The 23,809-nt window shown below is 36.3% G+C and overlaps 1 protein-coding gene across 1 annotated transcript in view; it reads right to left on the bottom strand.

Annotated features, from left to right (window-relative positions):
- LOC127877177 (A disintegrin and metalloproteinase with thrombospondin motifs adt-1-like) overlaps nt 1-23,809 on the bottom strand; it is an 83,086-nt gene that overhangs the window by 14,339 nt on the left and 44,938 nt on the right. The window contains exons 18-27 of the mRNA XM_052422845.1: nt 21,757-21,924; nt 21,133-21,312; nt 10,245-10,415; nt 7,723-7,893; nt 3,858-4,031; nt 3,046-3,216; nt 2,493-2,663; nt 1,743-1,901; nt 918-1,292; nt 321-431 (exon numbers count right to left, since the gene is read on the bottom strand). Coding sequence (XP_052278805.1) covers nt 321-431; nt 918-1,292; nt 1,743-1,901; nt 2,493-2,663; nt 3,046-3,216; nt 3,858-4,031; nt 7,723-7,893; nt 10,245-10,415; nt 21,133-21,312; nt 21,757-21,924 — 1,851 coding nt within the window. The remainder of the gene's footprint in view (nt 1-320; nt 432-917; nt 1,293-1,742; nt 1,902-2,492; nt 2,664-3,045; nt 3,217-3,857; nt 4,032-7,722; nt 7,894-10,244; nt 10,416-21,132; nt 21,313-21,756; nt 21,925-23,809) is intronic.

The raw sequence follows: 23,809 nt of genomic DNA, 5'->3' as shown, positions 1-23,809 counted from the left end.
TGTGTATGGTTAAACATATTTGAGCGTTGATGCGTAAATCAAATTCAATTAAAGATCACCATTAATTTACAAAATACTAGAAAACGCGCGTTTAAACATGCTTAATTCGAAGCTCGCATCTGATATAGCTTTGTTTAATGCCAAAAATTAGTCCATTACAAACACAAAAAGCCGAAATGGCATGGCATTTATATTTAAGTTCAACTGTAGTCTCTTTTCAGCAAGATGAGTATGCATTTAAATTAATATGAATGTAAAGTCCAGTCTACACAAATGTAACACAAGCTACCACGCTATTAAAATAATTATGACTTGATCACCTGTAGTTGTTTTTGATGTGCCGCCGTCATCGTTGTTTGAACCTGCCGTAGACGTTGTTGCACTATTGACTGGACTACTCGTAGATGACAATACATCAGTTGGAGAATTACCTGTAAAGTTAGAATTATAACTGTCTCTATTGTGATTTATAGACGATTAAGTGATAAGAGGAAAACGTAAACTCGGTGCAGTGTTTTTAGTTACTAGCATAATTTGCTCTAGATGAATCTTAATTTTAAACCCAGTTGAAATCAACTGACAAACCAGCAAATAGGGTGGCTCCGATATGTCCCCTTCAAACTTTGTTTTCGGAGAAACGAATACATTATAGTTAAAAACCTGGTTAATTTTTTTCGGCGTAGATGGTGAAAACGAATTACGCGTAATTCTTAATTATATTATATTTATTTTTACAGATAAATTATGACCGGGAAAGAACTGTCCTTAAAAGAATAATTAATGTTTGAAATGTTGCGATTTGGCTTTTTACGCATGTTTTAAACACGGATAATCAAATCAATCTTAAAGCAATAAATTCATGTATACTCATGCAAATCATAATTTTAGCACGCCTCACATGTATCACATCTTATTACCTGCAGTAACTTGTGTTGTCGAAGTTGATAATTGAGTTGCTGTTGTTGTGGTCACAGATGCTGCTGATGTAACTGCCGGTATTAGTCCTGACGTCGAAGCAATTGTAGTGGTTGGTGTTATTGCTTCTGTCATGTTTGATGCTATGATTGCTGGTGACCCTGCTGATGGTGAAGCTGTTGTTGTTGTTGTTGTTGTTGTTGTTGTTGTGCAGCGATCAGGTATACAAGTATGGTCCACTTCTTTTCCAGGCCCACAGTATCTACCACCACATAAAGGTCTGGGGTTATTACAGTGACGAACTCTCTCCCTGTGTGCGTCTGTACAGTTGCCACTGCACACCGACCAGTCTGTCCATGCACCGAAGCCGCCATTGACTTAAACACAATCCATATAGATATGAGAAACACTGCTCAGCCGTTTAATCAATTCAGCTTTGAATAAATGATCAATAATGTCTTTCCATTCAACAATTTAGGTTTTCAAAGTTTCTATATTTAATATTACTAATAGACTAAAATAATAACACCGAAATATTGCAAATGGGTTTTGCGAAAAAAAGTATCGAGTGGATGAAGCTAAATACATATAGCATGTTTTTTAAATATAAATAACGGTGGTCTCGACCTTTACCCGACTTACCCTCAATGTAATCACAAAACGAATACCCCTAACCCAACTCAATACCTCCATTTAAACTCAAATCATTTCGATTATTTGTTCTCTTACGTTGACCGTGACCAGACTGGTCCCCAAATCATGTTAAAATAGCATTGTGTCAGACATTAATAGAAATCCTATACCCGGTGCAATGTGAGTTTAGATACCTGGACAGCAGTCCGTTTCTACGCTATCTCCGGTACAATTGGCTCCACCAAACTGTGGAGGAGGCATGGAACAGGTGCGTGTTCTAGACTTGTTCGTGTTAACAACGGAGTCAGCAGGACAGTCGGACCAGGTAGACCAGTCGGACCAATCACCATCCACTGAAAAAGAAATGATTCACCATGATTCTGTGTTAATTGTATTTGTTGAAACCAATAAATGGAAGCATACATAAAGCCTACAAGGTCAAATGTGACGCAACACTTAAATAGAAATAATCTAAACATCGGTCTAATATTTACGGCATTAAAGGAAAAATACCACCTTACTGTGGAATAGGGCATTTATTAAAAATAACAAAGATACTTCTTATATTTTGAAATTAATAAATAATTTGAAATGTACAAAACACGTTTTCTTTCAGTGATGGGCCAGAAACCGACTGCACCTCATAGGACTGTTTGAATAATTATTGATAAAATTGTATTGTTTACTTCTTCAGTCGCAATTGGATACACATCCTTTTTATTAATTATCGAATCTCAAATATTGTATGATGTATTCCATTCGAATTATCAACTAGATGCATTGGTTATATTTAAATGCATCATCCTGAATTATTCAAATGCACCAACCAAACATTCATACGTTTTTGAGTTTAATAAACTGCAATTACATATTTTATTTGAACCATGCACGTCAAACATCTTTAGTGGATGCCATATCAGCAGGGTCAACTGGAGAGCAATTACCTGGACAGTCGCTGTCACAACACTGGAGTTGTTCTGTGTAATTTCCTTGACAGTTTCGGCCTCCATAATTTGGTTGTGGGTTGTTACAGACACGTGAACGCGTCTTAAGTCCATAACCAGTGGAAGGAAAACACGAACCCCACGCCATCCAGGCACCAAATCCACCGTCAACTGTAGGTTATGATACAAGATATAGTTGCACTTTTCGGTAATAATATTTCAACTACATCGTACCTAGGCTCCATGCAAAACTACACCATTTGTATACAATACATAAAATACTAGCCCTGTTTATATAGGTAGAGTCAGTGTACAAAAATCCCACATACTGTTATCATAATTTTAAAAATTGAATGAATTCTGAATAGCTTAACAATCTTCATAAACAATTTTACCTAACAGATTTACACACTGTTCGTTTGTGAATACAGTACTAGTTTCACGAGCCAGACTATGATGAACCTTGCTTGAAATCAAAGGCAATGCGAGGCGAATTTCTGAAAAGTATAACCTAGGTTTTTGCAGAATTCATGTAGTAAAATACGAAACTCACTTGGACAAGGCTTGTCGAAGCATTCCGCTAATTCGTTTTCAGGTCCTTCACAGTACTTGCCAAAGTTTTCTGGCGTCGGATTTTCACATAGTCTGTACCTGATGTGGTGTCCGGTTGCACACGTAACATCACACAAACTCCAAAGGCCCCACTCTGTCCAACCGCCATCAACTGAATAATGACATCAACTATATCTTAGAAATGAAATATAAAATAAATCAGGTTTCGACTCCAATAATTAGAAGGGAATACATTAACTTATTGTTTCGTGTTTGAGTCGTTCTTTTTTATTACGTGTTAGTATGTTGTGATTGAAAGAAGTACTAGTCAACTTCAACAAACATCAAAGTAGATAGGTAATTTTCCGATTTACACCCGGTAATAACGTCAACATATGAAGTCTGATGTTATTCTATTTGCCATCATCATAAACAACTGCATTATCACACTACCATAGTATCTCCTTCTTGGTTGCATTCATCTTAAGAGAGTCGCAACTGTAACCTGTGTTTAAAGGTTGGCCAAAATGACCAGCCAAACTCAAGCAACCAATTGGCAAGCATATTTTTAAACATACTGGAACCATGTTTAAACTTAATTGAGCTATCATTAGAACACATATTGTGATATAAAGATTTGGCAAAAATGTGACTTTAAGACAGTGATTTCAGCTCAATATAGCCTTGTAAAGAAACACATTTTTGAACAAGACCCAAATATAATACGAACAAATCGCTTGAAAAAGTTTCATGATGATTGGTCTGAAAATGTGACTTATAAAGTCAACGAGTATATTCTGGGTATTTTCGTACCATCGCAGTTGTCACGCGGTGTACACGTCTCAGTGCCGTTATATTGTCCTGTACAGTCGCTGCCTCCATGTTGCGGGGCCGGCGAGTCACAGAGGCGGTTACGAGATCGGATACCATTTAGACACGTGACGGAACACGACGTCCAGGACAGCCAACTCGACCACATACCGTCAACTGTTTGTGTATGAATATAAATAAGCATGTGATGATTCGCAAAAAAAAAATCATGATACCGTAACACTACTAATATTGTGATTTCATAATCTGATGCAGAAAGGTAAGAACAGTATCTGGAAGAAGTGGTAAATTACCTTGAAAGGTGCTGCGATTTAAATAATAACAAGCTTTAAGTATATTTAATATTAAGTAATTCCTTATACACTGTTTTTCAGATAAAAAAACATTACTGCTGAATATATTTATAACAGATTTTTTAACCAGAGCATTGGCACAAACATGACTGAAATAACAGCTTTGCCACATGATTAGCAGGCATTCCCGTGGATACGTTCAAGGGCACATAACTCGGAAAAAAATATCACCTCGCTTGAAATATTTGTTATGCACATGTATGCTTCATGGTGCTGACATATCTCAAGTTTTACTTCAAACTCTTAAGAAAAATGGAAAGTAGTTCGTTTAACAAACAGTGTGCATGTTATGCTTCTACCGAAAAATTGCTAAGTTAAAGGACATACAACTCAGACCGTGTTTATCACTAGGCATGAAATAGGTGTCTTGTATATTTACAATTACTGTAGACGACATAAGCTAATTTTCAATCCCATCGCTTGAGAAATGTGAAGCAGTTTGCTCCACAAACAATTAATGAGTCAAAACCGAGTCAAACACAAGTTTGAATCGACCAACAGACAGAGATATAAACCCGTGTCAAATCGTTTGCGGATGTATAAAAACCCGTAGTTTGTTTTACATTTTTAATTATCTACATGCATTTTAAGAAAAGTTTCAGACACATGTTTAGTTTTAATCTACTTGTTTGAGCTCGGTGTTATGAAAGGCAATCGGCTTATAGAAGCATCCTCAAGTCCGATTCCCTTGAAAGATGTATACTTAAAAAAGTGCGATCACGTTTTGTGATGAAATGATTTAAACAAGTTGGGCTAGAGAGCGGACACGATTAATTTAGCTTTATGTTTATAATTCAAAACCCATAATTAAGAACTGCTCCATGCCATTTGATTCTTTATTACACGTGGACAAGATAGTATGCCCACATACATTATCACGAGTTAAGAGTCGAATTGTAATCTTAGACGTCTTCCGAGACAAAAGAATGTTCTTATGTCCCGATTAATAAAGGACAAGCAAACAAGTGTTTTTAAACGAACAAAAAACCCTGAGAAAATAAAGATTTGAAGTATAATACTCGAGTCTCTTGGTTTGGGTCTAGGTTTGACTTCAGTAGCATAATTAAACAAACTTGGTAGAGAACCACAAAACGATCCTACATGCAAAATCTCTTAACATTGCACCTAAAAGGAAAGTTTTGATTTCAAGCTTTCTCTATAAACATATACGGAAAACAAGAAACTAAGATTGTTGGGGATATTTTAGATTTGTACACACTTGAAAAAGGGCCATAACGCGAACCTTCAATCCAAATATAACACTTCAGAGACAATATGAAAAATGCTATAAATATTTTAGCACTTGAGATTGATTATTTTCGATCTCAGAGACATAATTTGAACACAATAAGAAGACGACCACTATTCTAAGTTTATTTTGCGAAAAATTGGTTAAGCCACACACCTTTAAATGAAAGTAAATTTATATATAAATAAGAAACATATTTTATCTATGCCAATTAGACTAGATCTGGTGGTAACAAGGTATAAATCCGTTTTTTTGCGCATTTAAAGGGATCTTTTCACGCTTTGGTAAATTGACAAAATTGAAAAAAGTTGTTTCAGATTCGCAAATTTTCGTTTAAGTTATGATATTTGTGAGGAAACAGTCATACTGAACATTTACCGTGGTCTAATATAGCCATTATATGCATCTTTTGACGATTTTAAAACCTAAAAATTATAAAGCGTTGCAACGCGAAACGATTAAATAATTTGGAGAGTTCTGTTTTTGTCGTTAGATTTTGTGAAACTACGAAGATTGCTTATATAAGGTATAAAATACATCAACTAGTGTAATCGGCGGAATAGCTCAGTAGGCTAAAGCGTTTTTACTTCAGGACTCTGGCAGGACTCCAGGGGTCACTGGTTCGAAACCTAGTCCGGACAATGTTCTTTTCCTTTTTTTAATTTTATTCTTGATTTTTTACTGGAGCTTTTACGATACAATGTTTACATTTATCGATATAAAGCATTTAATGAATAAGTTAAAAAATGCCAAAATCTGTGAAAAGGCCCCTTTAAACTTAAAAATAATTGCGTTTGTTGAAATGGACGTATACGTCTAGAAATAATCCTTTCGGTTTTAAAAGCGGTACCGTTTGAAAAATAATTGAATACCAGGCTAAAGATTCAATTCTACCTATGCCAAATAGAATAAATGTGGTGGTAACAAGGTAGAAATACGTCTTTTTGCGCTTTAAACCTTAAAAATAATCGCGTTTGTCGAAACGGACGTACACGTATAGAAATCCTGCTTTCGGTTTTAAAATTAAAAATAAATCAAATAAATTACATTCTAACTAGGCTATACATAAAATGACAATTTTGAACACTTTCCAAATGCATCTATATGGATTGATTAACATGTTTTACATTTCAAGGTGTTAGGCTTTAAGAGAAGTTTTCTGTTTTTAATCTAGTTTTAGCTCTGAGGACCTTTATAAATAACAGACCGGAAATATTTAACAATTTTAAATGAAGTAAAATTCATGTGAAGCTTCATTATTATTTTGAAAGCGATAAACGTGATGTCGTCTAAAGGAAACAGTCGACGGACGGACGTAAACACGCAAAGACGGACGATAGTCATCACGGACTTGAGCTAAAGTGAGCTTAAATGGACATAATTATTTGAGATAAGCGTGACACAATAATCGGCTGACGGCTTAACGGAAGAATGAACATATCAGAGCAATTTACATACATCTACACCTTGTTAAGTTTTGTCAAGGACATTTTTCTAAACAAAATATCTAGTTCAACAAAGAAATTCATTGGCGTCGCTCTGGAGAGCGGCGACTAGTATGTAATGCATTTTTTTTTTGCTTATGGGAGGAGCAGTTATTGTACGGATCAATTTATATATTTTTGTTTGAAGAATATCTTGCAAAGTGGTGATTTTTTGTGTAAATTAGTGTAAATAAGTACTGCATTTGTGCTTATTATATTTATTACAACATTTATTACCAAAAATGCAAAGTTAATTCTTTAAATTAAAAGCTAAATATATATATTATTTTAAATAGAATTTAAAAATACCGCGTTTTAATGCGACCTGAATACAACGTTGCACATTTTTATTAAAATTAATGGATGCCGCGTGGTGACAACGTTAATTAAAATGTCTTACATCTCTTAAATATCTTATATAAAAATACACGTGTTTTTATGTTAACAAATAAATGCAAACAACACATCTATTTTGCATGGTAATAACACAACATCATAGATAAAGGTTATTTGGGGGTTATAACACAAAATAATAGACAATGGTTATACCAGTATATTTGTCTATTTTGATAAATATAATCGGCCAATATATTAATATTTACAGTAGAAAAAAATACGTTACATGTAACTTCATTTAGTGCCTTTTACACTGAAATTCCCGACGCCCTTTGATGCTTTGCATCAATACTTATCTTGTTCATACATAATATGATATAGTATAATATTAACACTTATATCATTTATAAATCAGAGTATCATACTAGGACAAGGTTTCTCCTGACATGTCTCGAACTGATCCGCTGTCTCATTGCACGGCTGCCCGCCATATTTAGGAGCAGGGCTATCACAGGTACGGTGTCTATTTCGGGTTCCGTTAGCGCACTTTACATCGCAGAAAGACCAAACGCTCCACCCGGACCAGCTGCCGTCAACTGAACGAGTATAGAATAAATTATAATCTCTTAAGCTGTTTTGCTATGTTAATTTAGCCAAAATAACCATACAATTTAGTGTTTTTTTTTATATAAATATCCGAAATTATTTAGCAATAACAATAAATGCTGAATATATGAAAAATCAATTGTATATTATTTCCACAAACTTCCAGTACAAATTATCCAAACAAAAAATGGAAAAAGGGATGTATAGATAATAATAGGTTGGTGACGTGGATGGAGAATGGTTATCTGGCACGTCGGAGGAAGTTATCGGGTGAGCCGACGGCGAACCCGATTAGATCCTCCGACGTGCCAGATAACCATTCTCCATTTATGTCACCAACCTATTATTCTATTTATCCTGTCACATTCGTTGAAATGTTTCTAAAATATCTAGTTTTCGAGTATTTTGTGTTTAAATATTTAATATGGGAAAAAACACGCGCGAACAAAAACATTGTTGCGTCACGTCATGCAAAACGCTTAGGCTAGTTTCCATATTGTTAAACAACACAGAAATCGAGTCAATCGTTATTAATTCAATACACAAAGACGGAACTATGCTGTTAAAATAATAATTTTTAAACAAACAGTGCTTAACATGTATTTTGTTGTTTTCTTTAATTGAAAACAAGTATATTTTATTAATAGAAAATAGTACAGGCGTGCGCATGCGCGGAGAGCAACTGACGGATATTCAAGGTCACGTTGTCATCTAGCCTAATATCTTTCTGGGATATTAGGTTACCTGGTTATCGGGCTGATTTAAAAGCATGTGACAGGATAAATATTTTTATCATACCACCGCATTGATATCTGCCTGATATAACGTTGCCTGATATTTTTTTATATCATGGTCAACAGGAAGTTCTAATATCAGTTATGTATTGAGGATGGTCATATTGCTCGGAATCAATTATAAAGTAATCATTCTTAGTAAGATCGAATCAGATTCCACATAACAAACAATTTGATACCAAGATGTAATATATTTTTAACACAAAATGCAACACCAATAGCAAAAACAATTTTTACAAATATTAAGCGCGCTTGTTCATGACGTCATTATTAACACGTCAAACGACAAAAGTCATATTCTTTCCAGCTAAACTGCAGTTTTTACTAAGTTTTTTTCCCCATTATTTCTTTAAAATCGGGGACGTAGAGGCATAATAAATAGAAAAACAGGATATTGCCTGATTTTTTTGTAATATATCCGGCTTGGCACGAAAAATATAACGGCTCGGCAAGCCTCGTCGTTATATTATTCTAAGCCTTGCCTGATACATTACAAAAATATAAGTAACCTTTTATTCTCTATATATCAGTTCAACAGGAAGTTCTTATATCGGTCGTCGATGATAGGAGGTTGGTCATATTACTCGGATTCAACTATAAAGTAATATTTGTTTAGTTAAATCCAATCAGATTCAGCAAAACGAACAATTTAATACTACTCGGCAAGCGTCGCCGTCATATTATTAGCCTTGTCTGATATATTACAAAAAGATCAGGCAGTAATCTGTTGTTGTCTATGTATCACGTCGACCGAAAACTGTTAAAATAGTCAATATTTGGAGGAAGGTCATGTTACTCGGAACCAACTATAAAGTCTTCATTTGTTTGTAAATTACAATGAGATTAAACGAACAAACAATTTGATTCCAAGATGTTAAAGCAACACAAACGGCAAACACGTATGTTACAAACATTAAGTGCAAGTGCAGGTTTCCCGCTAAAATGCAGCGTAGTGGCGTTTATATTTCATAATTTATTTCAAAATGGAAACTTACAGGTATGCTTAACAGAAAAACAAGTTGCTACTCAATCGTTGTCTAATATATCAGGCTCGGCACGAATAAACAAAATGGCTCGAAAAGTTATTTTCTATAAATAAGATAAGAAGCATTTCATATTAGGTCCGTAACATAAATGACGTCACATAAGCAAACAAGGACACGTCATTAAATACAGTTATAAGTATAATTGCAATAGTTTTTGGTTAGATAAATTTGTTACACGGATTCAAACTAAGTAAACTATATTGGGATCGAGCAACGCTCTATTACATTATTAATTTAGTGAACCTATATCACCCCAAACGGGGTCAATTATTACTTATAAGCCGTGTAAATCGACTCATATTTCCTTTTAATTACACCACAAAATTATCCACACAACATGAAAAATAGCTATAAAATCTTTATAGTAATAGCGAAGGTGTAAACGCACGAGCAGGACTAGGTGATTGTTTACTACGCACTCCTAAAATGATATCGAATACTTCTAGAGCACAAAGCAAATATTGATATTTCATGCACGACTCAGAAATATTGATTACATACTTGGACAAGGTTTAATTGTGCAGCTCTCAGTTTCATTGTCGTTGTCTGCACAGTCAACTCCACCGTGGGCGGGTGCAGGGTTGTCGCATGACCTGTTCCTGGAGTGGGAACCAATTCCACACGTGACACTGCACTTGGCCCACGCGCTCCAGTCTGACCAGCTCCCGTTGACTAATTTGAAAATAAATATATCGTATCAAAGTGTATTCAACGTCATAAGGTGACTATAATTGATATAGGTATTGAGATTTATGTCCCAGACAAGATTGAAAGTTTGTAAGCTGCTGACGCGTGAACACAAACTTTAAACCGTTCCACAATTCTGAGGCAACACTATTGTTTAATGTCATAGGAAACGAAACCATTAAGTTTACTCAAACCATGTAAATGCTACTTAAATAAATAATTGAACAGTTGACAGCTTTCCCTGATGACCAGTGATCACTTACATTCATCTTATCAGTCATTTAATCCATTATAACAACTAACCTGTTACGCACGACCGATCACCAAATGCAATACCTATTGCATTTGCCTTTTATATTTTGTATATGACGGTCGGATTGTTGCTGTTAAATAAATATCTTTGATATATATAACTGCTTTCAGGTTAGTGCGTTTATTGTATTTATTGTATTTTCATATTATTGTTTGTGCAATATATTGTAGTTACCATTATGCGCGTTAATATTTGATTGCATTTGCCTTTTATATTTTGTATATGACGGTCGGATTGTTGCTGTCAAATACATATCTTTGATGTATATAACTGCTGTCAGTTATCACTCATCAGCAATTAAGAATCCACTACGACATAAATACATGCCGACTGAGCTCACGTCGACATTGGCGCCCAACGTTTGGATTGCTGGCAGCGGGATGTCATAGACATCAGTTGACAACGTTGAGTGATTGTATACTGAAGGACAGCTAACATTACACAATCAGCCGTGTAGACCTGGATATTTCAGAGCGGACATCATTTGTGTGTACTGTATTTTGTAATCACACAATTATCGTGGAGGGATTAGCCATGACCAATACAGTGTAAAAAGACTAGATAATCACGTGATCCCATTCATTCAATTTACGGGAATAATATTGCATTATGCATATGACCCGGATTTTTTATCACGTGCACCAATAGAAACTGGTCGGTTTACGCGATTGACGTATTTGTTTACAAACATTGTCACGTGCGCATGGAAGTTGATGATAAAGGGCCCATCCGTAGAGACTTGGAATTTGTTTACTCGAGACGTCGAGTTCTAACTAAACTGTTGTGGAGAGAACCTTTGTGTGCGGCGGACTTAAAAGGATTTTACTTATAGTGAAATCGTCTTACATTAGATAAGTGCCTAGACACTTTTTAAGTGTGTATGAGTGTACTTGTGTAGTTATTTTATTACTAAAGGAATTAGGATTTTACTGGTAAGAGTTGTTTTCCTAAATATTTTATACATATTCAAATATAGTTCTGTCACATAGTTCAATTTTAATAATCTCACGTGCAACTTAGTGCACGCGGACTATATTCTGATTAAACAATTCTTGATTTTGTGCGCGTTAGATATTGAATGAATTTTACATAACACTTGTATATATTTTGATATAAATTTCAATACGCTTTTATTAAATTGTGTGTGGATAAGACATTATTTGCATTATACATTTGTGCAGTATACGGAATATATGCGTTACATTGTATAAGATTATAGATATCAAAGTTATTATATTTAGTACACATGTTGAATATCTTTTTACAACGATAGGACGTAAGTTTGGAATATTGTTCTATCTATCTATCTATATATACTGCTAGTCGCCAACAATTAGCATTACAAGCAGGCGCGTATCAGTGCAAGGAAATTAAGGAAGAAGTGTATAGGAGATAAAAAGTAATACATAATGTATTTGTGAGACATAGAAACAAAGGTGATTAAAGTGTTAGTTAAAAGAAGGAATATACAGATAAAAGGTTAAAAACAGCCAACCTGCTTAGAAACTGTGGTCTAGTTTGGTCACCCCCAGCCTAAACTGGTCCAGGGTAGGTGCCTGTACAATATTGGCTGGTAGAGAGTTCCATAGGACAATGGACATTGTTATAGGACATTGTTATATTGTTTGTGACACGTTTTTACAAATTGTGTTATTTCAATGTTGTCTGAATAAATTGCATATACCTTACATTGTAAAAAGGTAAAAATTTCATTTGTTAGCATGAATGATTATCCTATTTTTATAGTTTCCGAAGTGTATCTTAATGCAAGTAAATATATTGGTTGTTGTAATTCAAATGAATTATTGTTAAAACGCTGTTGAGCACGGTTTTTGTAAAATAATAAGAACTGTTTTGTAGATAACTAAGAACCGCTGTGTAGACTATTGAAAACAAATTGTAGATTATTGATTACCGCTTGATTGTAAGTTAGATGTTTTCTTCAATTTGAAAGTTTTAATTATATAAATCATAAACTGGGGGGTTAAGAACAGTTAATTAAGATTGTTTAAGCCAGGTGATAATCGATTCTTTTCTATACGCGTTATTTGAAACTCGGCGGAATTAAAGTATTGTGTAGAGTAGTAGATATACAGGTGTTCTGCATCGCTGTAATCCGTGTCTTGAGTTTTATACCTGCGAGGGAACATTTAATTGAAAATAACGGGTATGGCTGGTAAATAGTATACACGTTGTACGATTGTCGGTCGCAGAGGATATATACATTTGCTAACTTGCCAAGTAAAGTAACTCGTGTAAAAACTGTTGGATAGATCAGTAGTAGTTATTTCCCCTCAATAGACTGCGTGTGTTGCTATACAGGAGATAGGGACATAGAGTCAGTTAAATAAAAATTAATTTTGATAAGCATTGATTAAGTGTGCTAACGATTTTGATGAATGCATTGAATTGTATTATTATTGTTATTATTGCGTTTTATTTTAAATCGATGCATTTTTTTACATTGATATTTGTTCATGTGGCGCAATTATTTTGTTATATGCGCGTATATGAAACATATTGTGTTTTTTGCTGTTTTTTATGTGTGTTGCTTGTGTTGCTCCATACTTGTGCGTTGCTTGTGTTACCACTAGACCACTGTGGGGACAGTGGTCTAGTGGTAAGATGCTGGGCTAGGGATTGAAAGGTCCCTGGTTCGAATCCCGCCCAGGCACTGGATTTTTCTGAGCAAAAAATTAATCCCACGCTTGCTCCTTGCCACCCAGGTGTATAAATGGGTACCTGTGAGGGAAATAAGTCAATGTGCCGTGGCTGCCTGGTGCGCCATATGTTAACGGACGACTTAAATCCCAGTGATCGGGGGGTTGATTGTGAAGTCGGCTGAAGATGTATATCGAAGCAGACTATAAACCGCACCTTTAACCTTTAACCTTGTGCGAAAATATGTGATATGTGAAACTTAACATATTGATCAACCAATATATAAGTTATTCTAGTTATTTAATTGTGATTGCATTCAGTTTTGTGTGTGAAATATGGCGGTAAGAATTAGTGAACGTGAATTAAGACTTATTCGCAGGAACGCCGTGATGGCTGAATTAGAAAATCAAGAACTTGAAGGTTATATCAATGATAGAGCAAGTAAACTGTCGGATTTAGATACGATTAATTCATACTTTCATGAACAAACTTTGAAAAGTATTAGTGACATGGAGAGACGAAATGTTTCGCAGAAAAACGTAAAACATGTGCCACAAAGTAACTTTGAGTTTTTAGATGACCGTTACGATAAATTGGAACAGACATTTGAAGAACTACGAGCTGATTGTGCATTAAATGAAAAAGACACTTTACGTAGAAGGTTCAATGAACATGGAATTAGGGACAATTCCAACATTGAAGATGGGAGAAGGAAGGAAGCAATTGATGATGTTAGTGAGAGTGAATTAAAAGTTACAGATAGAAAAAGTGACAGATTAAAACAGTACACGAAACGTAGACTTGAATATGAGGACAGTCAAAGAAGCTTTAGTGCAGAATTAAGACACAATGATGCAGAATTAAAACAAATTCAACTTGAACAAGAGGAAATAATGAGTCTGTCTAGTCGATATGAACACGAAAGTTTGAAATTGAAACGATTGAACATGGAGGAGGATAGAATGCGTAGATTGATGTTTGAAAGTAAACGAAGAATAGATTATGAAATTAAATTGAAGGAAAAGGCGGAAAGGGAGTTGATGGAAAGAATCAACATATAAGAACAGCAAGAATTAGATCTAAGTGCTAGACGAAATGAAAATGAAAGGATAGATAAGGAAATTGATATGCAGAAGGCAAAAGAAGAAATGTTGAATAAAAGGTTAGAAATACTAAAAGCTAAGGAGAGTGTTGCTAGACAATGTTTGTGTGAGGGACACAGTTACAAACAGAAATAGATAGGAACATGAATATAGACAAAATGGTAATGGTGTAGACAGAAATACAAGAAGTGATTACAAAGACAACGAAGTAGGGCAACGAAATAAACCTAAGAATCAGCAGTCAACATACAAAATGGGATTACCCAAGATACCAATGTTTAATGGAAAACAATTTGAACAATGGAAAACAGAAGTTATTTGGGCACTGAAAAGTAGAGTATATCCAGATTACGCGATTGTTCAGGCAGAACGAAATTCTCTATGAAACCAGACAAGTCCTCTTGACATTGAAGCCAGCAGCAACCACAGAAGAAATATTGAAGAAATTGGATGAAATATACGGTGATGTAAAAACAGCCGATAGGGTAGCTCAAGACTTCTACTCAGCCAAACAGAAGGAAGGTGAACCATGCTCAACATGGGGAGTTAGAGTAGAGACACTATTTCAGCAGACCGTAGAAAAGGGTGAAATAGAGGAGAGTAAACGGGACAGGAAATTAAAGGAAAGGTTTTGGAGAGGAATACATTCAGACAAGCTGAGGATGGCCACACGCGTGTCTTATGAGAGTTCAGACACGTTTGAATGTCTTCGTATCAAAGCCAGAGCTGAAGAAGAAGAATATGGCGAAGAACCTTGTATAAAAGACACACAGAAGAAACCTGAAGTGACTTTAAATCAACAAAGAGATGACAGTGTTATGAACGAACTTTTATAAAGACTTAAAACGATGGAAATCGAGCTTAAAGAGCTTAGAAATCAGAACAAACAGCCACAACGTAGTTACTACAATGGTAATTTTAGACAAACTTACCGAGCGGAATATAGAGGATTTAGAGGGAGATTCAGAGGCGGAAATAAAACGGGAACAAGAGACAGTTCAGCAAGCGAAAGAAGACAACAGACAACAGGTGGAATTCATAGAGGAACCGAAAACCAAGAAAATAATTTAAACGGACAGACGCTTTCATCGGGAGGCACGAAGAAAGCATAGAAATAAACAGCCCTGAAGAAGAAAAAGTACACTTGCGAGGCAGATTAGTCGGTACATCGAATGAAGGATCTATTGAAATTGAAGGGTTTCCCCTGAAAGCATTGATAGATACAGGATCAATGATAAGTACTCTCTCAGAAGGATTTTATCTGTTAATGGAAAACAAACCAGAACTTAAGAGTTTGGATGCATTTTAACTCAGTATAACAGGTGCCAGTGGACATAAAATACCTTATTTGGGATATATTGAAGTAGGCGTGCGATTGCCAGATACCGATATGCAACCGTTGATTGTTCCACTTTTGATAGTGAAAGACACATCATACAATACGAAAGTACCATCGATTGTAGGAATGAACATTGTACGAGAATTTTCTATGCGATGTAAGAGCAAAGGACATGGGAATGTGCCAAAGGAATAGAACTTGGCATTCGGAGTTTTAATGTGTCCAAGTATTGGAACAGTCAAGCTAACTAAAGATTTGATCCTTCATCCAATGGAAAACAAAACGATAACAGACCTTGTAAGAAAATCTGCAGAAATAGATTCGGCGGTTAGAGAGGACATAGAAAATGCAGGAGCTGATAAATCTACCGTATGCCCAAGGGTAGTTAGACTATCAAATCCAGGAAAAACCGCAAGGATCCCTGTTCGAGTATGCAATTTGTCGGCAAAGGTTCTAAAGATTAAAGCCAGGTCACCAATTTGTTCTCTACAAGAAATAAGTGTCTTACGATCTGCACCTTTGTTCGAGAACGAAAGACCTACTTGTTCGAAACCTGTGGAAAAGGATCGGTCAACTGAACAAGAAAACACCATGATTGACAGCGATATACTTACCTGTTTTGCGTCATCAGCGTTCGCTCATCAGCAAATTTTACCTGAACAACAAAACATTGAGACCAAAGCATACACAGAAATAACGTCAAAATATGGAGTAAAGTTGGATGAATCTGTATTATCTCCGGAACAGCAAGAAAAGGTTCTAAAATTATTTGAAAAATGGGAATCTATTTTTCCAAAAACAGCACTTGATTTGGGAAATACTTCAGCTGTTGAGCATAAGATTGAGCTTACAAATCCGGAACCTTATAAGGAGTATTGCAGAAGAATACCTCCTGTCCTATTTCAAGAAGTGAAACACCATCTGCAAGATATGCTCGAAATCGGTGCAATAGGAGAGTCAAATAGCCCGTTCTCCTCAAATGTAGTCATCGTGAGGAAGAAGGATGGCACAATACGCTTCTGTATTGACTTCAGGAAACTCAACTCCCGCACAAAGAAGGATGCATACGCACTCCCACGAGTTGAAGACACGCTGCATAGGTTGGCCGGTGCGCGGTATTTTTCCAAGCTAGACTTGAAGTCAGGGTATTGGCTGGTGGAGCTGGATAAGGACGATAAGGAGAAGACAGCCTTTTAAGTTTGGGGTCTCGGCTTTTACCAGTGTAACCGGATGCCATTTGGGTTATGCAACGCCCCGGCAACGTTTCAACGACTCATGGAACGTTGCATGGGAGACCTGAATTTGAGAGACTGCCTTATCTACTTAGATGACATCATCATTTTTAGCTCTGATGTTGAGAGCCACCTGTATCATCTTGATGCTGTTTTCTCACGCTTAGCGGAATATAACTTGAAGATCATGTAGTCTCTGCAGAGGGCTTTAAAGCTGATCCCATGAAGATAAATGCGGTGAAGGAATGACCGATTCCTAAGTCAACCAAAGAGATTAGGCAGTTTTTGGGGTTTGCCGGCTACTATCGGCGGTTCATTCGTGGATTTGCTGCGATAGCAAGACCGCTTAATGATCTACTGGTGGGACAACCGACAAAAAGGAAACAGAGAAAACAGACACCGAAGCGGACTTAACCGATGCCGTTCAAGTGGGAAGAGCCACAACAGAAGGCGTTTGACGAGTTAAAGGCTAAGCTTACCAATCCCCCGGTTTTGGCCTATGCAGACTACAGCAAGCCTTTCATCTTACATACAGATGCGTCTTTCGTTGGACTCGGTGCGGTTTTATGCCAACGCCAAGATGGAAAGGAACGTCCAATAGCATTCGCAAGCCGAAGTCTGAATCAGAGTTAGCGATCATATCATGTTCACAAGCTCGAATTTCTGGCCTTGAAATGGTCAGTCACAGACAAGTTCCACGACTATTTGTATGGCGGGAAATTCGAGGTTGTAACAGATAACAATCCACTTACCTACGTCAACAGCTCAGCCAAGTTAGATGCCATGAGTCATCGGTGGGTTGATGCACTGTCAAACTACGACTATACCATCACTTACAGGAAGGGGTCGTCTCATTTAGATGCCGATGGTTTAAGTCGCTGTATCCCAAAAGAAGTTATTGGCACCGTCAGTCAGGCTGCGACAGCTGAAACTGTCCCACTTTCGGAGACAATACGCAACCCAGAAGTAGAGCTACCTAGCCAGCATCTGGAGGTGCCTGCTAAGTTGTTAAATGCACAAGCCTTATCGTCTACAGACTGGCGCAAGGCACAGGGTCGGGATGAAATCATTTCAACGGTCATCAATCATCTTACTCACGGAACCAAACCGGCTAAGCCGATGGATCGTAGATTGATACCTTATCTAACGGAGTGTTCAAACCTGACGGTATTGCAAGGTGTTGTGTACCGGAAGACCTCAGTAGACTCTGAAAAGCGCTTACAGCTTGTTTTGCCCGAGTTTCTTCGGCATGGTGTATTTAAAGCGCTACACGACGACCTTGGTCACCAGGGACGGGATAGAACCTCCGCATTATTTGCAGAAAGATTCTATTTGCCCGGGATGAATACGTTCGTGGCCAACTCAGTGAGAAATTGCGGACGCTGTATTCGACGTAAAGCGCGTGCTACAGTTGCTGAGCTAATCCCAATAACTACCACATCACCGATGGAGGTACTCTGCATCGATTATCTTTCACTTGAACGTTCCAAGGGTGGATATGAAAATGTACTTGTGTTGACGATTGACGTTAGCCGATTTGCACAGGCCTTTCCGACTCGAAACCAAACGGCGAAGACTACCGCCAAGGTACTATTTGAAAGTTTTATAGTACATTATGGTTTTCCTGCAAGGATTCATAGTGATCCAGGGAGGAATTTTGAGTCGGCGGTCATCAAGGAGCTATGTAACCTCGCTGGCGTAGAAAAGCTACCATCCCATGGGAAATGGAATGGTTGAGCGATTCAACCAAACGTTGCTCAATATGCTTGGTGCGTTGGAGGATTGTCAGAAACAAGATTGGAAGTCGCATTTTGCTAGTCTGGTTCATGCATACAACGCCACACGTCATGAGAGTACTGGGTTTGCACCGCATTTTCTGATGTTTGGCAGACACCCACGTCTAGCTATCGACGCTTTTCTGGGGCCCCCTACTGACAGCCTATCTTCCGGTTTACAGTCAGAGTATATAAGAAAGCTTCAGTATCGCCTCCGTTTTGCCTATGACTAGGCACGAGAACAAGCTGCGAAGACCTCGACAGTTAACAAACTAAATTATGATACTCGAGCTCGTAGCTCTGGTCTCTTTCCAGGTGACCGTTTTCTTGTAAGGAATGTATCCATCAGGGGAAAACAGAATTTAGCAGACAGATGGGAGCCTAATCCATATATCGTCATTCGGAAGCCCATTGAAGATGTACCGGTGTACGAAGTTAAACGGGAAGGAACTCGATTTACAAAGTCCAGGACTCTTCATCGAAATTTACTCCTTCCGTTTATGAGTACAACGGACGTCAAGGACAACGATGATGACGAGCAATGCAGAACAAGTAGTGATTTAGTCGATACTGTGCATGAATTAAGTACTGCTGGTGAAGATACACGAAAAACTGTGGAGCATTCGAACAGTGATGACACATCTGTCAAGTGGGTCCATATGTTATCCCTGCGAGGCGAAACCAACGGGTTTCAAACCAGTCAAATTCTTTGAGCCCCGAAAGGAATCGCAGACCACCAAAATGGATGACAAGTGGTGATTGCAAAACTTGAATTCAGTTGCTAGCGTAGTATAGAAATACATACTTTGATGGATATTTTAAAATCAATTACTGGAGTATGTGTTGAGTGTGATTGTGCTTAATTTTACTTTTACTATAAACTGTCATTCAATATTTCAAAATTATATTTTTGTTTTGTTTTGCATTACTTTAGTGTACACCGTGTATACTGGTACTTATTGTTGTGATAGGAATGCGACATGTCAAATCTTCTAGTATTTTATCTTTCAATAAATATAGCGTGTTTACTAAGCACATATATTCTGATATTGAAATGTTAAATAATATAGCCTATGGTATTCGATAATTTAGGAAATTGACGCAGTAGTATTACGTTGCATATGAAGTTGGATATTATTTAAATTGTAAAAATATCATATAATAAATAATTATTATGTACAACTTACCTTAAATGTAGTAATTGTGTAAATAATTATTATGTGCAATAAAACTTATAGGTAGATATTGTGTATCTTATATTGTTTCTCGGGGTTAACGAGTTATCTCCTTAAATTTAATGTTTGACCTAAAGTAGATACATTAACATATTGAGTTGGAGACTAGCTAACATACAAATTTTGTTTATGTTGTTACATTAGCTATTTTTATCCGTACTTTCTTTTATTTATTTCCTATTCATTCTTATGCATCTTAAAGTAAGAGTACATAAAAGTCAGGAGACTTTTAATATGAGCAGGGGAAGTATGTCATAGGAAACGAAACCATTAAGTTTACTCAAACCATGTAAATGCTACTTAAATAAATAATTGTACAGTCGACAGCTTTCCCTGATGACCAGTGATCACTTACATTCATCTTATCAGTCATTTAATCCATTATAACAACTAACCTGTTACGCACGACCGATTACCAAATGCAACACATATTGCATTTGCCTTTTATATTTTGTATATGACGGTCGGTTTGTTGCTGTCAAATAAATATCTTTGATATATATAACTGCTTTCAGGTTAGTTCATTTATTGTTTTTATTGTATTTTCATATTATTGTTTGTGCAATATATTGTAATTACTTTTATGCGCGTTAATATCTGATTGCATTTGCCTTTTATATTTTGTATATGACGGTCGGATTGTTGCTGTCAAATAAATATCTTTAGTTTAAACCTATTTATTTTAGCTCGATTGCATCAAAATCCTTAGGCTTATATAAACTCTCTCGAGTCCGTTCCCTGGGCCTAGAACCAGTACTTGGTGTCTTTGGTGGAGATCTAAAAAACGCTCCCACGGTGGGGATCGAACCCGTGACCTCCCGGTCGCTAGGCGGACACCATATCCATTACACCACGGCGACCTTAAATAAATATCTTTGATATATATAACTGTTTTCAGTTATCACTCATCAGCAATTAAGAATCCACTACGACATAAATACATGCCGACTGAGCTACGTCGACATTAACATGCGATTCAATAGCCCGGTACTTAACATAAAATTATCAATTAAATGCAAGAACTTCAGCGCCTTAAACACATACTTGGACAGGGCGGTCCTTGACACCCCTTAAGCTCCGTCTCCCCCTTCTCATGAACATCACAATAAAGACCCCCATATTGTGGGCGCGGGTTGTTGCATAACCTGAGCCGTAACATTTCACCAGGACCACAGGTCGTAGAGCATTCACTCCAAGGATACCAACTTCCCCACTTGCCATCCACTGCAATTAAATAATCCGTATATACAGGTAATATTTTTTTCCTTTTCTTCGATTACAGGAATGAAGCTTTTCATTCATTTTCATTCATGGGACGTTTTATCTTATGGGTATGTGTATATTGCAATTGGTATTGTAAATGTTTAACCATTTAATGCACGTACACAACATTTAACTTTCATTTGAAATATTGTCATCTGAAGTTCATATTTGTTACTATAAACTGCGTTCGTCTACTACCCTTAGAAATTACTTTTAAGCCAAGTTCGAATGTAGCAAAATCTCACACTGTTAAATCAATCATAATAATATATGTATTAACTACATGTAAGTTTGATGCTATTTCTGAAAACTAAATTTAGTACATATGTATGCCGAGATTTTAATAAAAATTAATTGAACATATTATCAATACGGCATCTTAAACTGATGAAGAACTTAATTTACCAGGACACGTTGTTGGTTTGTTTGCACAGACTTTGGTATCCCATGGCGATCCTAAACACTGCTGACCTGACCCTACCGGTGCTGGACTGTCACACTTCCGGACACGTGGCTGTGTGTTGTTACAGTTACATACGTTCCATTCTGCCCACTGTCCCCAGGCGCCATCGACTACAAAACGTAACATATTCTGTATAAGTAGTAGTAATGGCGCTGTGGGGATGGGTTTGGGGAAGTAGAAAGCAGTTTCGATAGCCACGACGTTACATTTGGTAATATGTTATAAGTTTCAAAGAGAACTTTTTACGTTTTGGTAAATTGACAAAATTAACAAAAAATGTTTCAGATTCGCACATGTTTGTTGTATTTATGATATTTGTGTGGAAATGGTAATACTGAACATTTACCATGCTCTTAAATATCCATTACATGTATATGCATCTTTGGTCGATAAAAAAACCTAAAATTTTTGAAGCGTTGCAATGCGAAAAGATTGATTAAATTTGAGAGTTCTGTTGTTGTCGTAATATTTTGGGATACTACGAGGATTGCTTAAATAAAGTATAACATACAACGCTCATTGTATGAGCACGGATGGCCGAGTGGTCTAAGCGTTAGACTTGTACTCCAGGGGTCAGTGGTTAAAGCCTATTTGAGGGTTACTTTTTATCACTCTATAATTTTATTCTGGTTTTTTTACTTGAGGTTTTTAATCCAATGTTTACATTTATAAATATAAAGCATTTAATGACAAACTTCAATACGTGCCAAAATCTATGAATATGTCCCTTTAAGGTGAAAGATTTGAATAAAAGGGGAACAATTTGAACGAAATGTGTATAAAGATAAAAAAAAAGTCGTACATACCAATTAAACCTTTGGGTTTCATGGTTTCAAAAGAAAATATTGTTAAAACTTTGTTGCCATATAAGTCTTCATTAACTATTGAACACCGGTAAGTCAAGTTATAATTGCAGGGAAAAGATTAAATTCAATATAAAACAGGTCAATTTTAAGATGTTACAAAGCATGTTAAACATGTCCTCACCTGCTGGTATCACATATGTTGGTATTTTGTTATATAAACATTAGTAGAAAAAGTAGTAGTAGAAGAAGTAGCAGTAGAAGTAGTAGAAGTAGTAGTAGTAGTAGTAGTTGAAGTAGTAGTAGTAGTAATACTGCTAGCAGTAGTAGAAGAAGTAGTAGTAGTAGTAATAATAGAAGAAGAAGTAGTAGTAGTAATAGAAACAGTAGTAGTAGTAGAAGAAGAAATAGTAGAAGTAGTAGTCGTAGTCGTAGTAGTGGTAGTAGTAGTTGTTGTTTTAGTAGAACTAGTGGTAGTAGTAGTAGTAGTAGTAGTAGTAGTAGTCGTATGAGTAGAAGTCGTAGTAGTCGTTGTAGTAGTAGTAGTAGTAGCAGTCGTAGTTGTAGTAGTAGTAGTAGTAGTAGTAGTAGTAGTAGTAGTAGTAGTAGTAGTAGTAGTAGCGAAAAGTTTAAGAGAAGTTGTATTAGTAGTAGTAGTAGTAGTAGTAGTAGTAGTAGTAGTAGTAGTAGTAGTAGTAGTAGTAGTAGTAGTAGTAGTAGTAGTAGTAGTTCTAGTAGTAGTAGTAGTATTAGTAGTAGTAATAGCAATACTAATAATAATAGTAGTAGTAGTAGTAAAAGTAGTAGTAGTAGTAGTAGCAGTAGTAGTAGTAGTAGTAGTACTAGTAGTAATTGTAGTAGTAGTAGTAGTAGAAGTAGTAGAATTAGTAGTAGTAGTAGTACTAGTCGTAGTAGTTGTAGTAGTATTAGTGGTTGAAGTAGAAGTAGTAGTAAGTAGTAGTTAAGTAGTACGTAGTAGTAGAAGTAGTAAGTAGTAGTAGTAGTTATCAGTCGTAGTTATGTAAGTAGTAGAAGTAGTAGTAGTATAGAAGTAGTAGTAGTAGTAGTAGTAGTAGTATAGTAGTAGTAGTAGTTAGTAGTAGAGTAGTAGTAGTAGTAGTAGAATAGTAGTAGTAGTACTAGTAGTAGTAGTAGAAGTAGAAGTAGAAGTAATAGTAGTAGTAGTAGTAGT

The sequence above is a fragment of the Dreissena polymorpha genome, chromosome 1 (genome assembly GCF_020536995.1).
Source record: "Dreissena polymorpha isolate Duluth1 chromosome 1, UMN_Dpol_1.0, whole genome shotgun sequence".
Classification (NCBI taxonomy): domain Eukaryota; kingdom Metazoa; phylum Mollusca; class Bivalvia; order Myida; family Dreissenidae; genus Dreissena; species Dreissena polymorpha.
This window is presented reverse-complemented; position numbering and strand designations above follow the sequence as displayed.